The sequence below is a fragment of the Microcaecilia unicolor genome, chromosome 11 (assembly GCF_901765095.1).
Source record: "Microcaecilia unicolor chromosome 11, aMicUni1.1, whole genome shotgun sequence".
NCBI classification, from domain to species: Eukaryota; Metazoa; Chordata; class Amphibia; order Gymnophiona; family Siphonopidae; genus Microcaecilia; species Microcaecilia unicolor.
Genome location: NC_044041.1, coordinates 198,711,647 through 198,726,568, shown reverse-complemented (window position 1 = coordinate 198,726,568; position 14,922 = coordinate 198,711,647). Strand labels below are relative to the sequence as shown.

At 42.8% G+C, this 14,922-nt stretch overlaps 1 protein-coding gene across 2 annotated transcripts in view; it reads right to left on the bottom strand.

The window, feature by feature from the left end:
- Window positions 1–5,415: 5,415 nt before the first annotated feature.
- Window positions 5,416–14,922, bottom strand: part of MTF1 (metal regulatory transcription factor 1) — a 37,789-nt gene continuing 28,282 nt past the window's right edge. The window contains exons 8-10 of one of the 2 annotated variants that reach the window (XM_030217367.1): window positions 14,367–14,920; window positions 11,210–11,273; window positions 5,416–7,312 (exon numbers count right to left, since the gene is read on the bottom strand). In XM_030217367.1, the coding sequence (XP_030073227.1) occupies window positions 6,957–7,312; window positions 11,210–11,273; window positions 14,367–14,920 (974 nt within the window). In that variant the 3' untranslated portion in view covers window positions 5,416–6,956. The remainder of the gene's footprint in view (window positions 7,313–11,209; window positions 11,274–14,366; window positions 14,921–14,922) is intronic. The other variant, XM_030217368.1, reaches the window with a different exon arrangement.

The window sequence follows — 14,922 nt, the reverse complement described above, 5'->3', positions numbered from 1 at the left end:
TTGGGATTTCTGCTAAAGCTTTCCAAGTTTGGGAAATGAAGGGATTACCATATTTATACCAGCTACTTTAGACAATTCCAGGACTTTGACCATGGAGTTTCACTTAACCATCAGATCCATTTTTTTTTTTTTTTTTTTTACTTACCATTGAAACATTGTGTGAACTCGATAGAAAGCAGAACCCTTCCTCTGGAATTGCAGATCTTACCAGAAGCACTTAATCTCAAAGCACCACTGAGATTTACCATTTACAAAGCACATTTTTAGACTTGGAGGAGGTGTTGGCCATTACTGTGCTCATGTGAGGTCCTGTTTACAAGGAACTCGCTTCATTACTAAGAATGTTACACACTAGTAATTACAGTATAAAATGATTTTTAAGACTATAATATGCCTTATAAAGCATACAAGAATGATTAGAACATTCTAATCACAAGCCACTCTAGCTCACATGGCCCAGCATCTTGCCTTTTTCTTGTTCGTTGTGTGTGCATAGAGCACAGATGCACACTGGGCGGGTTTGCCCATCTTGAGAAGCTTTCTGTGACTCATCCTGTGCCTAGGGTTGAACTTGGCTTCTTGAGGCTAAGAAATGTATTCTTACTATGTGGCTGTCACCAGAGGCACCTTCACTAGTTCTCTATTAGAGAATGACAGGGGGGACCTGCAGTAACCAAAGGGTGTGGGTGGGGACAAACTTTCTACTTTTGAAGCCTGTTACTGAAATGGCCTGTTATGTCCATTTGATGCAGATGACAATATATTTATTTATGGGGAAAACATGCTGGCCACAGCTAGCAAAATTTGCATGGGGGATCCTGTACATCCTGCTACCAGCACATCCTCTATTACAGGAAGAACAGTGGAAGACAGGAGAGCTTGACTGAATCCTGAGATTGTTAATGATTTCTTATTCAACAATCATAACAGTGCTTCTTGGGCATATTTCTCCCCTCTAGGGCACAGAACAGGTTGTATTTTGTACCCCTGGACATTTGGGTGGATTAGGATTCCTTGGGGTAGTAGAAATCAGCTATTGTTGGGGTTGGAAGGGTGGTGGTGAGGAGGGTTATTATAGCTGCTTGCTGTTATTGTTTTCTATTTGTAATTTATACACAACAGTTACAAAGTGCATATTGTTCCTTTTTGTACTTTAATAAAAAGATTTAAATATAAAATCATAAGTGTTTACAGGCTTCTGCAGATGAGAACAGAGCCCATGGGGATAGGATGGAGACAGAAGCTGTTGGGATTGGGACCAATTTTGTCCCCCTGTCATTCTCTAGTGGAGATCTTTAATGATCTCCTTGCTATCTTATGAAAAATTGGCTGCTGCTTTGAAATCAGTAAAGAAGAAACCTTTTTGGAATTCTTTAACACCATCTGAACATTGTAGACAGTACGGAACCTTTAATTTGGCATAGGATTTAATTCTGTGTCAGAGTCCTTTGGTTACTTGTTATATTAAAAGGGAGGAGGAAGATGGGTGGGGCATGTGTGTAGAAGAATTGAGTGGTCTTTTATTTACTAATACGCTGAGTGGGAATCCATACTATTGTATTTGAGCATTGTTGGTTTGCATGTATTCTAATAAAAATATTTGACTCGTACATGACATATGTGATCCAACAGCAGCCATACCATCCCTAGTCAAATTTAAATATAGTATACGTGCACAAGGTTGAGTTATTAAAGCATGGTGGTAAATCAGGTGGCAGCTTTTACTCCAGTTATAAACCTCCATGGGCAGAGGAGGGTAGGAGAAGAGATTCCACAATCTGTACCCATCCATTTAACATTGGGGAAAGAATATTACAACACACTCATTTTAAATAACAATTCTGTTTTGCACACAAGTGCATCACTTTATTTAACAAAAGGACAAGTGAAACCCAAATTTGCATCTTGTTCAGCTGTGAGGATTATCATCTATTCATTCATTCTCAGATGTAATGGCTTTGCCCAATGGTTTCAGGCACATTCATAACACAAAACAAAATCACAGATTATAAATGATACAGATTGACTAAAACACAAACAGATGTATAAACTCACATCACCTCTCAGCTCACTCAGACCCACTGCAATTCAGATGAGACTGTTTTAATTCCTTCCCATTCACATAAAATGGTGACAAAAGGACAGGGAAGACAGCCTCACGTATAAAAAATTTCATCCAAACGTCAAAGGATCCTGCTTTCTATGCACAGAAGTGGACCCTCTATAAAAAAAAAGACCCTGCTATGATCCTCTTGGAGACAGACACCCTCCACCCCCCCCCCCTGACAGTTTGGTATAAAGAGGTACACAGACATGGCAATTTCATAATTCTTTTTGGCCTTCAGAAAAATCAAACATTACAGGCAGTAGCGATGTCTGGTTTATATAGTTCAGTGTCAGCATGGTTTATACATAGAAAGACGGTGCTATGTGGAATCCAGCACTAAAAAACATCAGGTCAGGATAGTGCACAAGCTGGCCCTGGCCCAAGGAGGTTAGATTAAGAATAAGGCTATCTAGCCCATTATATGGGTTGAAGCCAGTAGGCGGAGACTGCCACCACACTGGTTCACCCAAAACAACAGCAAATGCCACTGAAAACAATATTAAAAGATTATTAGAAATAATGAATTGCCTATGCGTGGTCCATCTGTAAAAAGTCAAAAGCTGTTCCAGTTGGATAGGCAGTGCCTTAAAAGGTAGAGGACAAAAGTTAAAAAAAAATAAAAAACCTTCTTTGAAAGCTTTCCATATGAAATGAAAACTGAGTATCACTAAAACAGCTTCAAAAATTGTTGTCGCTGGTGAAAACAGCACTAATAAAGGCTGTATTTTGTGCTCATTTTTCTATACTGTTCTATGCAATACACAGCCGAATTTCAGTGAGGAGATCCTGTTATTCCATTATTATACTTCCTCCGCTTATATTTTCAAACATGCTGCACAATTTGGCATGTTTGAAAATATAAGCGAGTAACCCATTAGTGCCCAATAAGAAGCCATATGGGAACAGTGGGCACTAATGGGTTAAATAAAAATGCTACCCACCAATAAAGAACGACAAGGTTGATGCAGCAGCTCATAGGGTTGTTTGCTTTGTTTTGAGTGTAGCTGGAAAGATGGCTGTGTGGGGGGAGAAGAAACAGAGACTAACCTTATCGGCTTCAAAATGTCTATAGCAGTATAAGGAGTACAGCAGGCGGGCTGGGCCCAGCAGCAGAGGTTAGTGTGTTAGCAAGTCGGGCCACCCCACTTCTCCGTAGGCAGCAGCATTGCAGAGGCAAATCTGCAGGTGGTAAACATGGACCCATCATTTAGGAATAAATCTGTCCAGATAGTAGGTTATTGGTTGTTTTTTTTAATCATGTTGGGGGGGGAAGAAGCCCTTTCAAAAGGAGACTAAATACATTGTAACAAACACTGCCGGGCTCAGTTTTAGTGGAGGTTTTAACCCAGAGAAAGTTGGAAGTAGCCCGAGAGCTAGATGTCAGCAATCATTGTCTAGGGTTGGTCCCGAGTCCAGCTCACAGAGGCAGTGGGTTCCCAAAGAATCCACACGAGTTTGGATCTAAAGTATATTATATTTGCAGATATGTATAGGCTTACAGCACTTAGAACAGGTAACTGGTACAGGGCTGTATCTGTGTGTGTTTCGGGAGAGAAAGAAAGGATAGGGTGTTTGTTCAGAGGAAGGGAGAAGCCTTGGGGTTGTATAATTTTGAATTCCCGCAATCCTGACACTAGCTATATACTAAAGTGATTTTCCTGAATTTGCACGAAGAAAAGTGCTTTCAGCCGTACATCTCATAGTTTGATCTAATTTTATCCCTAGTACATTAGATGACAAATGGGCTGGAGCAGGTATCAGCTATTAGCTTATTTTAACTAGTTTTAAAAGAAATCTCACAACATTCATGAACCTGATTAAAAAGAAAGCAAACACCTGTACAAATGCTCCTGCAGTTCTGTTTGACGCTTTCTTTCATGATCTTTATTGAAGAGAGATGGTAGGATTAGAGAGAGAAGGATCACTATTTTGGAAACAGGAGCCACACTGCCAAAAAGATTTAACCTAATAGCCAGAACCAGCGTCGGATAAAACAGATGAAGATATATTTGGGGGGATCCAATGCTGTAACCAGTCTGGCTTCTGAGGCATATTAAATAACTTTTGATTTTCCAGACTCCCAGCCCCCCCCCCCCCCAACCTTATCCCAATCATTCTCAACTCCCATCAGCTACTATGCTCCTGTCCTCAATTCGTCCAAGCCAAGTCTGCCCCTGGGTTTGTTAGTGCACCTAGGCAGCTTTTTTTTTTTTTTTTTGGCTTCCAGCATCATCTGGCTCTTGGTGCATTACAGCCACTTGGTATCCAACTTCTTCACTGGTTGTAGAGTCTTGCAAGACTAGTGAAGGAGTTTGTATGCTGTATAAGTCAGACTCACAGAGAGGCACAGAATACAGTGCCTGCAGAACACCTCTGGAGAAGTTGGAGAAATTAGGGGGGGGGGGAAGTCTTACAATGAAAAAAAACCCCCACTGTCCTACTGCAACTATGGCATAGATTATATCATGTTTAGTTGAAAAATAACCAATACTAGTAAAAAAGGCCCGTTTCAGTGAGAGATGAAACGGGCCCTAGCAAGGGTTTGTTGTCCTGCGAGCATCCTGTTCCCCGGGCACCCTTGCAGCCACCCATGGCCACCGACCCGCCTGTCCCTCAGCCCCCCTCCAGGCACCTGTCCGCTGCTGGCACTCCGTGATGCGGGTCCCGTCGGAAAAATGGCTGCCGAGGGGCAGGGGGAGATGGTGTTTCGTCGAGTGTCAGTGCTCCGCCCTCATCGTCACGTAGTGACGCGAGGGCGGGGCACACACTCATGGGGAAAGCGGATATCTGGACGCCTCAACTTTCGGTGGTGGCTTCATTTAGAACGTTGGGGTTGTGAATTATGTGCGGATGGGGTGTGGCTGAGGGCGGGTCTATGAGTGAGAGTGAGTGGTGCATGAGTGAGAATGTTGCTGACAGCCTAGCCTACCAACACTGCAGGGCTTCAGTGTTTCCCTCCCACAGAGTGAGCTTCAAAATGTTGAAGGTGAGAATTATTTATATAGATTATATTTTCTTATTCAGATGAGGCACTCCAAAATGGAGTATGCACAGTGGATGGGCAAAGGTAGTTTCTGCCCTCAGCTAGTGTTAACAACTGCAGAAATGTCTTTAAAATGGGGAGATTTAGCATGGGATCCTTTCCTGCACACTATTGCCTCCCTTTGTATTTTTTTATTTATTTTTGTTACATTTGTACCCCGTGCTTTTTCCCACTCATGGCAGGCTCAATGCGGCAGGCAATGGAGGGTTAAGTGACTTGCCCAGAGTCACAAGGAGCTGCCTGTGCCGGGAATCGAACTCAGTTCCTCAGTTCCCCAGGACCAAAGTCCACCACCCTAACCACTAGGCCACTCCTCCACTTGTAGCTAGAATCCTCTCACATCTTAGCTCAGACTGCTGTCCCTAATCACTTCAGCTTGTGTACAGGAGGTTCAAGAAGTGAAATTCAAGTTAACTGAGTAAAATCACAGGAGAAGACATATGAAAATAATCTTTTGCAATTCTTTTGTATTTTGTTGAATTACAGTAGCCCTACCTTCCACAAGCTAAAGAAGGGCAGGGGCTCTGAGGAAGGGAAACCAACCATCCCCTTCCTCCCTATTAGATATATTTAGACAATATCACACGTGCAACTCTGACTACACCTTTGTTCACAAAGGAACAGCCTCTTCCCAGGGAAAGTTTCAACTATTCATACAGCTTGGTGTTTAAATTAAAAAGGAACCTAACATCAATGGCTAAAATGCATTTTATAGGGTCAACCTTTAAATATATATATATTTCACTGTTACTTGCCCTTGATTTTGTGCTAAATTGATATTTAACATCAGCTTGATCTTTCTGAAGGAGTGAAGACCTTCTTTCAGTCCTTATCTTTTCAGTATCCAGTCCATGGTTAGGCAGCTGGGCAGAGATGACACAAAAGCACAATGTATGACTGCTACTGCTCTGATTGCTCTTGCCCAACAAGGACAGGCATGGAATGTAGGAACTCGGCCCACGATAACAGCAGGCCTGGATAAGCTGCAGCTTAACAGCAGCAAAAACAGAATGATCTTGCTTCAAAAACCCAGACTTGCATTTTTGAATGAAACTCATGCTACAAATTTAAGGCTTATTATTTTACTTAAAAGTGTGGGACAGAAAAGAGGAATGGGGCTGCAACTGTATAATGGAAAGTGTCCCGCTGTGAAAGGAATGTGCTGTGAATGCTGGGATATCCTGCGGCAGTCTCCACGGCCCTTTCAAAGCAGCAGACCATCAGGGCTTGCTAAGATAGGCCTGGGGGGAGGGGAGGGGAGGGTCAGTAGGCGGCTTGAGGGCGCAGATTTTTGTTTTCAGCAGATACCTCAAACCCTGATTTTCAAATCAGTCTCAGTGCCGGATCCAAAACCAAACTTTGGTCGGCTTTTAGGAAGAAAAGCTTTTTACCAAGATCGACTGCTATTACTGAGTGGCCGATTTAAATTCAACACACGCATGAACAATTCTCCTCCCTGTACCTGTGAGCTGCTAGAACAAAGATCCATGAAGCAAATAAATCAATTACGAAGACGGAGAAACCATATTCCCTCTTTTCTTAATATACTTTATGAATACAAGTAACTCTGAGATCCATGTTCACATACGACAAGCAAAAGTGACAAACAGTGCAGCAAAAGTAAACAGTTCATATAACTTAGCTCGTTAAGAGAGGTACCCAAAAAGGACACTCCGGGGCTGTAACTAAAATGCTCTCTGAGAAAAGCAAACACTAAATTGTTAAAAAAGAGAGAGAAAAAAAAAAACCTTTCAAAAGGTGGGTAACTTCATCCTTAAGAAGAAAAGCGTGATGAACAGAGTATCTTCACTTGGAGAAGTCAATATCCTCATCACCCTGCAATAGTGCTTCCAGTGGCATTAAAGTGGAGGGGGTTTCGGGACTTTGGAGAGGCAGGAAGTCCGAGACGTCCATGACGCCGAGCGCATCAGTCTGCGAGTCCGATGGGTTTACTGTCCGACTGCTGCTGCCCTCAGGAGGTGGGAAAGATTGAGTTTGCTGCACAGGACTGGGAGCAGCTGCTGCCGTTTCTGAGGAACAATCCTTCCGGGATGTAGCTTTGTCTTTGACAGAGTCTCGACAGGAGCACTGGCATTGGCAGGACTCTTCTTGTTTGATAATAATCACAGGAAGACTGAGACCAATCTGCTGAACAGAGTTCCCTTGACAGAAAAGGAAATGTAAGGAAATATCAGAGCAGCAGGCGTTCATAATCAGTGTAAGGACATTAAACATCATTCCATTAGCTTCTTTTCAAGGGTATTTTAGAAAAGTACAGTGGTTCGTGGCACAGTGTTGATGGGCAGAAGATGCAGCTTTGAACACACCTCTGAGGTCAGCATACTCGGTATCAGGGAGGGAAGACAGAATATTGCCATTAACCATGGTCTCCCTGATATCCAATAAGCAGTACTAAGGATGGACAGGACCTTAGAGGTGGCACCCTTATAACTTTCCTATGTACACCCTCTGCCAATGGAGAGAAAATGGACCAAAAGGGAGCCCGACTACTCCTTCTCCACAGACTTTACAGAATGCAATGCCTCCAGGTTCTCTTGTGTTTCTCCTAAATTAGGTGGGGAGTCATGATTGTCCTTGGCAGCTGAATTAGGAGAGACGTGGAGGAGGGCAGTAAAGTTATGATTTCCATGTGGGTACTATTTCCACTGCTTAATTAAATCAGGGGTGGGCAACCAAGGTCCTCGAGGGCCACAACCCAGTCGGGCTTTCCACAATAACTATGGATGGGATCTATATGCATACAATGGCAGCAGTATATACACATCAATCTCATGCATATTCAGTGAGGAAAACCTGATTGGGTTGTGGTCCTCGAGGACTGTGGTTGCCCACCCCTAAATTAAATGCTTGCTGGAGGTGGGGGGGAGAGGCTGAGGTCTGTGATTGATGTTTAAGCAAACAAAACAAACCAGTGAGGTTAGTCCCAGGAGGATAAATACAGTGGGGGAAATAAGTATTTGATCCCTTGCTGATTTTGTAAGTTTGCCCACTGACAAAGACATGAGCAGCCCATAATTGAAGGGTAGGTTATTGGTAACAGTGAGAGATAGCACATCACAAATTAAATCCGGAAAATCACATTGTGGAAAGTATATGAATTTATTTGCATTCTGCAGAGGGAAATAAGTATTTGATCCCCCACCAACCAGTAAGAGATCTGGCCCCTACAGACCAGGTAGATGCTCCAAATCAACTCGTTACCTGCATGACAGACAGCTGTCGGCAATGGTCACCTGTATGAAAGACACCTGTCCACAGACTCAGTGAATCAGTCAGACTCTAACCTCTACAAAATGGCCAAGAGCAAGGAGCTGTCTAAGGATGTCAGGGACAAGATCATACACCTGCACAAGGCTGGAATGGGCTACAAAACCATCAGTAAGACGCTGGGCGAGAAGGAGACAACTGTTGGTGCCATAGTAAGAAAATGGAAGAAGTACAAAATGACTGTCAATCGACAAAGATCTGGGGCTCCACGCAAAATCTCACCTCGTGGGGTATCCTTGATCATGAGGAAGGTTAGAAATCAGCCTACAACTACAAGGGGGGAACTTGTCAATGATCTCAAGGCAGCTGGGACCACTGTCACCACGAAAACCATTGGTAACACATTACGACATAACGGATTGCAATCCTGCAGTGCCCGCAAGGTCCCCCTGCTCCGGAAGGCACATGTGACGGCCCGTCTGAAGTTTGCCAGTGAACACCTGGATGATGCCGAGAGTGATTGGGAGAAGGTGCTGTGGTCAGATGAGACAAAAATTGAGCTCTTTGGCATGAACTCAACTCGCCGTGTTTGGAGGAAGAGAAATGCTGCCTATGACCCAAAGAACACTGTCCCCACTGTCAAGCATGGAGGTGGAAATGTTATGTTTTGGGGGTGTTTCTCTGCTAAGGGCACAGGACTACTTCACCGCATCAATGGGAGAATGGATGGGGCCATGTACCGTACAATTCTGAGTGACAACCTCCTTCCCTCCGCCAGGGCCTTAAAAATGGGTCGTGGCTGGGTCTTCCAGCACGACAATGACCCAAAACATACAGCCAAGGCAACAAAGGAGTGGCTCAGGAAGAAGCACATTAGGGTCATGGAGTGGCCTAGCCAGTCACCAGACCTTAATCCCATTGAAAACTTATGGAGGGAGCTGAAGCTGCGAGTTGCCAAGCGACAGCCCAGAACTCTTAATGATTTAGAGATGATCTGCAAAGAGGAGTGGACCAAAATTCCTCCTGACATGTGTGCAAACCTCATCATCAACTACAGAAGACGTCTGACCGCTGTGCTTGCCAACAAGGGTTTTGCCACCAAGTATTAGGTCTTGTTTGCCAGAGGGATTAAATACTTATTTCCCTCTGCAGAATGCAAATAAATTTATATACTTTCCACAATGTGATTTTCCGGATTTAATTTGTGATGTGCTATCTCTCACTGTTACCAATAACCTACCCTTCAATTATGGGCTGCTCATGTCTTTGTCAGTGGGCAAACTTACAAAATCAGCAAGGGATCAAATACTTATTTCCCCCACTGTAAGATAAGCAACAGAGCTGAGGAAACAAAGATATGCTAATACGTTAAACAAATGTTCAATGGGACAGCCCCCTACACAGAAAACCTAGCCAATCAGGTTTTCAGGATATCCATAAAGAACATTTAAGAGTGATTTGCATACACTGCCTCCTTGATATGCAGATGTCTCATGCATATTCATTATGGATATCATGAAAACCTCATTGGCTTAGGATTCCCCCAGGACAGGTTTGGGAATCTCAGGTCTAGAATGTATTTATTTAAAATTTTCTAGCCCACCTACAACTAGGTGGGTAACAGAATCAATACACAAAATCAAAATAAAACCAATACATAGTCAGACAAAGTAATACAGCATTCCAAATGATCAGCAATAATATTAATTCCATTAATATTAATGCATGTTCAAATAGGTAAGTCTTCAATAATTTAACAAATTGAACCTGGGTACTACACAGGCTCAAGTAACTTGGCAATCTATTAAAAATTTGAGGTCTTGCTGAAAGGAAAGCAGATTCAAATGTACCAACTGTAGCTGATTTCCCAAGTTCAATAAACCTCATCTTCCTTATAATTAAAAATACAGGAGCCCTGTTAAAACAGAAAATGTTAATTTAAGAAATGAAGGGGTCCATATAGTTATAAGAAACTGAGGTTGAGCATTGCAGAAGGGGTTCTCAACCCAGTCAGTCAGGTCCTAAGGACATGTACATTTAATATGTAAATTAATGTCTCTATTGTATGCGAACTGATTTCATACACATTATGGATATCCTAAAAATCCTGACTGGGTAGGAACCCCAGCCCTGGAAAAAAAAGTGAGATCAGAAAAACATGATAAAACATTTCAATACCTTCAAGATATCAGTGCTTAGGAGGCAGACCTCTTTACAAAGAGAAGCTCTGGAAGGAGGGGGGGGGGGGGGTGGTCATAAGATGAGAATGGACAGAAACAGATTTAGGAGAATCTAACAATATTTCTTTATAGAATGGGTAGTGGAGGCAAAGAAGCTTAGCCGAAATTGGGTGGCGGAGCAGGTGGGGGAAGAGAGGTTGGTGGTTGGGAGGCGAGGATAGTGGAGGGCAGACTTATACGGTCTGTGCCAGAGCCAGTGATGGGAGGTGGGACTGGTGGTTGGGAGGCGGGAAGTACTGCTGGGCAGACTTGTACGGTCTGTGCCCTGAAAAAGGCAGGTACAAATCAAGGTAAGGTATACACATATGAGTTTATCTTGTTAGGCAGACTGGATGGACCATGCAGGTCTTTTTCTGCCGTCATCTACTATGTTACTATATGTTAGGCAACTGAGAGACAGAGTAACTGAAATTCAAGAAAGCCCAGAACAAGCAGAGATCAGAGGGAGACCTGAAGAGGATGTATGGCTGGATAAACTGCATAGGTCATATGCTGTTATGTTCTCTTTAAACTTGGGTACGTAAATCAAGTTTCATATACGCTCTACACGGTTAAACTGATTTTACTTAACTTCGGTTTATGAGTACATACCAGTACTGCCAGTTACAGGTACCGCAGTGGTGAAAAATACCTTCTCCACTTTAGGTGCTTGCTGCTATGAAAAAAAAAAAACAAAGAAAAACCAAACATACACATGGGTAAGTCAGTGCTCAGCTTCTGCTCTTAAGTCATAGCAGATGTACTCCTGTAGGTCCAGACTTTCTGTTTATTTGTTAAGGGTCTGATGTGCGAGATGTTTTTCACCAGACTAAAGTATTTTTGAATGCATTGAACAAAATGTCAAAAATGAGTTCGGACATGGAAAACCAATTTTGGTAGGCTCACCTGACATCAACATTCGCTACACAACTGACAAGAGAAGGCAAAGAAAAAAAAAAGGAACTACTCTGTTTTAATCTTAATCTATTTGCCCTTTTGACTTCTGCTAGAAGCTGTTCAAAATCCTTTTCCTGACTGCTAAGTCCTAATATGGAGCTCAACAATTCATACCTATCGCTAGGTTTCTCTTCCTATGGACACTACTTTCAATAACCATCGCACACCTGGGGTACCAGAGCAAGTTTACAATAAATCCAATAGCATAGCCTAAAGAGAAAGTTAAGTGAAAGGAATAAAAAGGAATAGGACATAGGAGGAGACGGGAGTCACCACCCACTAACATCTGGCTACTCCATCAAATGAGGATTCACAACGTACATAAAAAGGAATTATCATTCCACAGGGAAGGGGCTAAAACTTAAATGGCGATTATCTTGTCCACTGGTTGCTAAGGGGACTGTGAGAAGATTCCCATGTTGCTTTTTATAAGAAGAAAAACAAAAAAAACAGTACCACGGGCCTTTAAAAACGGAACACAGTTCTTTAATGAATGAGCCTTGACAAAAAGACCCGACACGGATCCATTTGGATACAGAAAGTGAAAGTGCCTTGGTGCTTTGTAGCTTTTACTATATGAGATGTGGGGTAAGGAATAATATATTGTAGAGGAATATATTAGAGTTATTCCCCAAGTTTTCTACGTCATCACTGTGACCCCTGACGCAGGTGCTAGTCACTGAAACACGGCCCGTGTCGGGTCTTTTTGAAAAGGCTCATTCATTAAAGAACTGTGTTCCGTTTTTAAAGGCCCGTGGTGCTGTTTTTTTTTCCTTTGGACTTTAGTTTGTACTTCGTTCCCTCTCTTTTGTTATATCCAGCTTTTTATAAGAAGTGCATGTTAAAGATAGATATTCTAGGCGGAGGAGTAGCCTAATGGTTGGTGCAGCAGACTTTGATCCTGACAACCTGGGTTCAATTCCCACTGAACCTCCTTGTCACCTTGGGCAAGACACTTAACCCTCCATTGACCCCAGGTACAAAAACTGAGATTGTGAGCCCTCTAGGGACAGAGAAAGTACCTGCATATAATGTGTACAGCATTGTGTACATCTAGTATTTATTTATTAGGATTTATTTACCACCTTTTTGAAGGAATTCACTCAAGGCGGTGTACAGTATGAATAGATCAAACATGAGCAATAGGCAATTACAGCAGTAAAAATATTCAAATAACAATACAAAGTATGGCATGATATACCATTTACAATGTCAACATAATACGTAATAGAACATTATAATTGATAGTGAAGGGTAAAGCAAAGATGGGACATATATATAAGTAAGACAATAAGAAGAGTTAGGAAGTAAGGTGACTGATCTGAAGAAAGTTGACAATGAGGTTAAATGTTATCTCAGTTAGGGTAGAAGTGGGTAAACATGTCTTGCTTCAATATTTGCAGCACCAGTCACTCCTTGTGTGTGTGAGTGAGACTAACACGTTAGCGCTACAGAAAAGATTATTAGATTGAAGAACCCTATGGACAATCAGATTTTTGAACTTTGTTCTGTAGGTGACAGGGAATCGGTATTTCTGGGCCAGAAGGAGCCTGGCAGTTTGCTTTTGTAACACCTAAAACTCTTCCAGATTTGTTAACACCAGGTTACATCAAGGCGCTCCACCATTATCCTCTAGGCCTGGGTGAAGCTGTTTGGGACCATATGTAGGCTTTTATTTTTTCTTTTATGGTTGATTATGGTATGCTATTGTGTGTTGTACTGTCAGCCACAGAAACAAGGGCTTCCCCAGACTGGTGGGTTCTAAGTGTTTGCAAATTCAAATAATACCTCTTTCCATTTGGCAAACTAATCAGTCCTACGTTTTGCTTTCTATCTTTAATCAGTTACCACCCCATAATACATCGCCTCCTATCCTTCAGGAGGAACACTGTCAAATGCTTTGTTGTTACTCATTACGTACGGCAAATTGTTTCCTTATAATAGGTGTTCTCCAATGATAACTATGGATTGAGCCATAGAAGTAAGTTGCACGGCATGAGAAAATGGCTGCAGCCTCAGTAGGAAGCAACGGTACTCACACACACTAAAACCTGAATTGTGTAATAATCCAGCCACACCGCTTTGTAATATGCCTAATACATCAACGATTAACATTAGAGTTTCTCCTAGACACTGCAAATGACCCAAATGATTCACTAAACGATGATCGATTTCATTAGTGGTTGTGAATTTCCAAGGCATATAGGCAAACAACATTAAGAAAATAAAAATTGAAAGCTACCAAGTCAAAACATCTTCACGCTGAACTTGGTTCCTTCAATTCTCATTCCCCAAAGTCAACTGGGGCCAACACTAGCAATATCAGAGAGGCAATGACCACCACCACCTCTGGATGTAAAGAGACACCCCCAATCACTGCACAACAGCGATACATCATGTTGCTATTTAGGGGCCCATAACTGCAAGGTTCCTGAAACAGCCCTAATGTATGGCTCTCAACTGAGGGCCATTACTGCAAGGACTGCTGTAAAGCAGGGGCTTTCTCAGTCCAGTCCTGGGAACATACCTAGTCAGTCAAGATTTCAGGATACTCACAATGAATATGCATGAGATAGATTTGTATACAATGGAAGTATTCATGCATACTCATTGTGGGCACCCTGTAAACCTGACTGGTTAGATGTGTCCTGGGGATTGGGTTGAAAACCCGAAGGGATACAGAAAGGCGAAATGAAAACCGACCTGTTAATTTCCTGAAAAAGCAGAGCAGCCTGCCCTAAGGTCCCCCCACCCAGAAAGCTGCATCATGTCTATTATCTCTATTGTAATCACAACAACAGAATGTACTCACCATCTGCTCTGAATTCTGAGAGGCACCTGTGGCACCCCTCAATATCCACTGCAGGTTCTGCTCATCCACCACGATGCTGGATTGCAAAATAGCAGCGTTCGGAGTTGGGGTGACAGCTATAGTGGGATTACTTGTCAGGACAGAGTTTGTACCTAGAGGCACTGTCTGGACCAGGGCTGGCAGTGGCTCATTTGTACCAGCTGCTGCGGGAAGAGGCGCTCCAGTGACCACTGAAAGTCCCTGCACAACAGGCTGTGGTGTCCGAGTGTGCTGAAGAAACTCATCTTGATTGGCTGCAAACTGCGTGCTCTGAGCGACAGGCACTTCTGGAGTCTGTAAAATGGCGGCAGGATCCCCAAACGTGACCTGCTGTGAGTTCCTGCCAATGGAATTGGGTGCTGGAGTAACAGTGGGTGTAGAGGCTTGTAAGGTTTGCTGGGAAGGCTCAGAGATCACAGATTGAATCACCAGAGGGATAGACATAAACTTTGTGTCCCCAACAGAAGGGTCAGGAGTGGTCTCGGCAGGATTGCTAAAACTTTCAGTCAACGCAGCT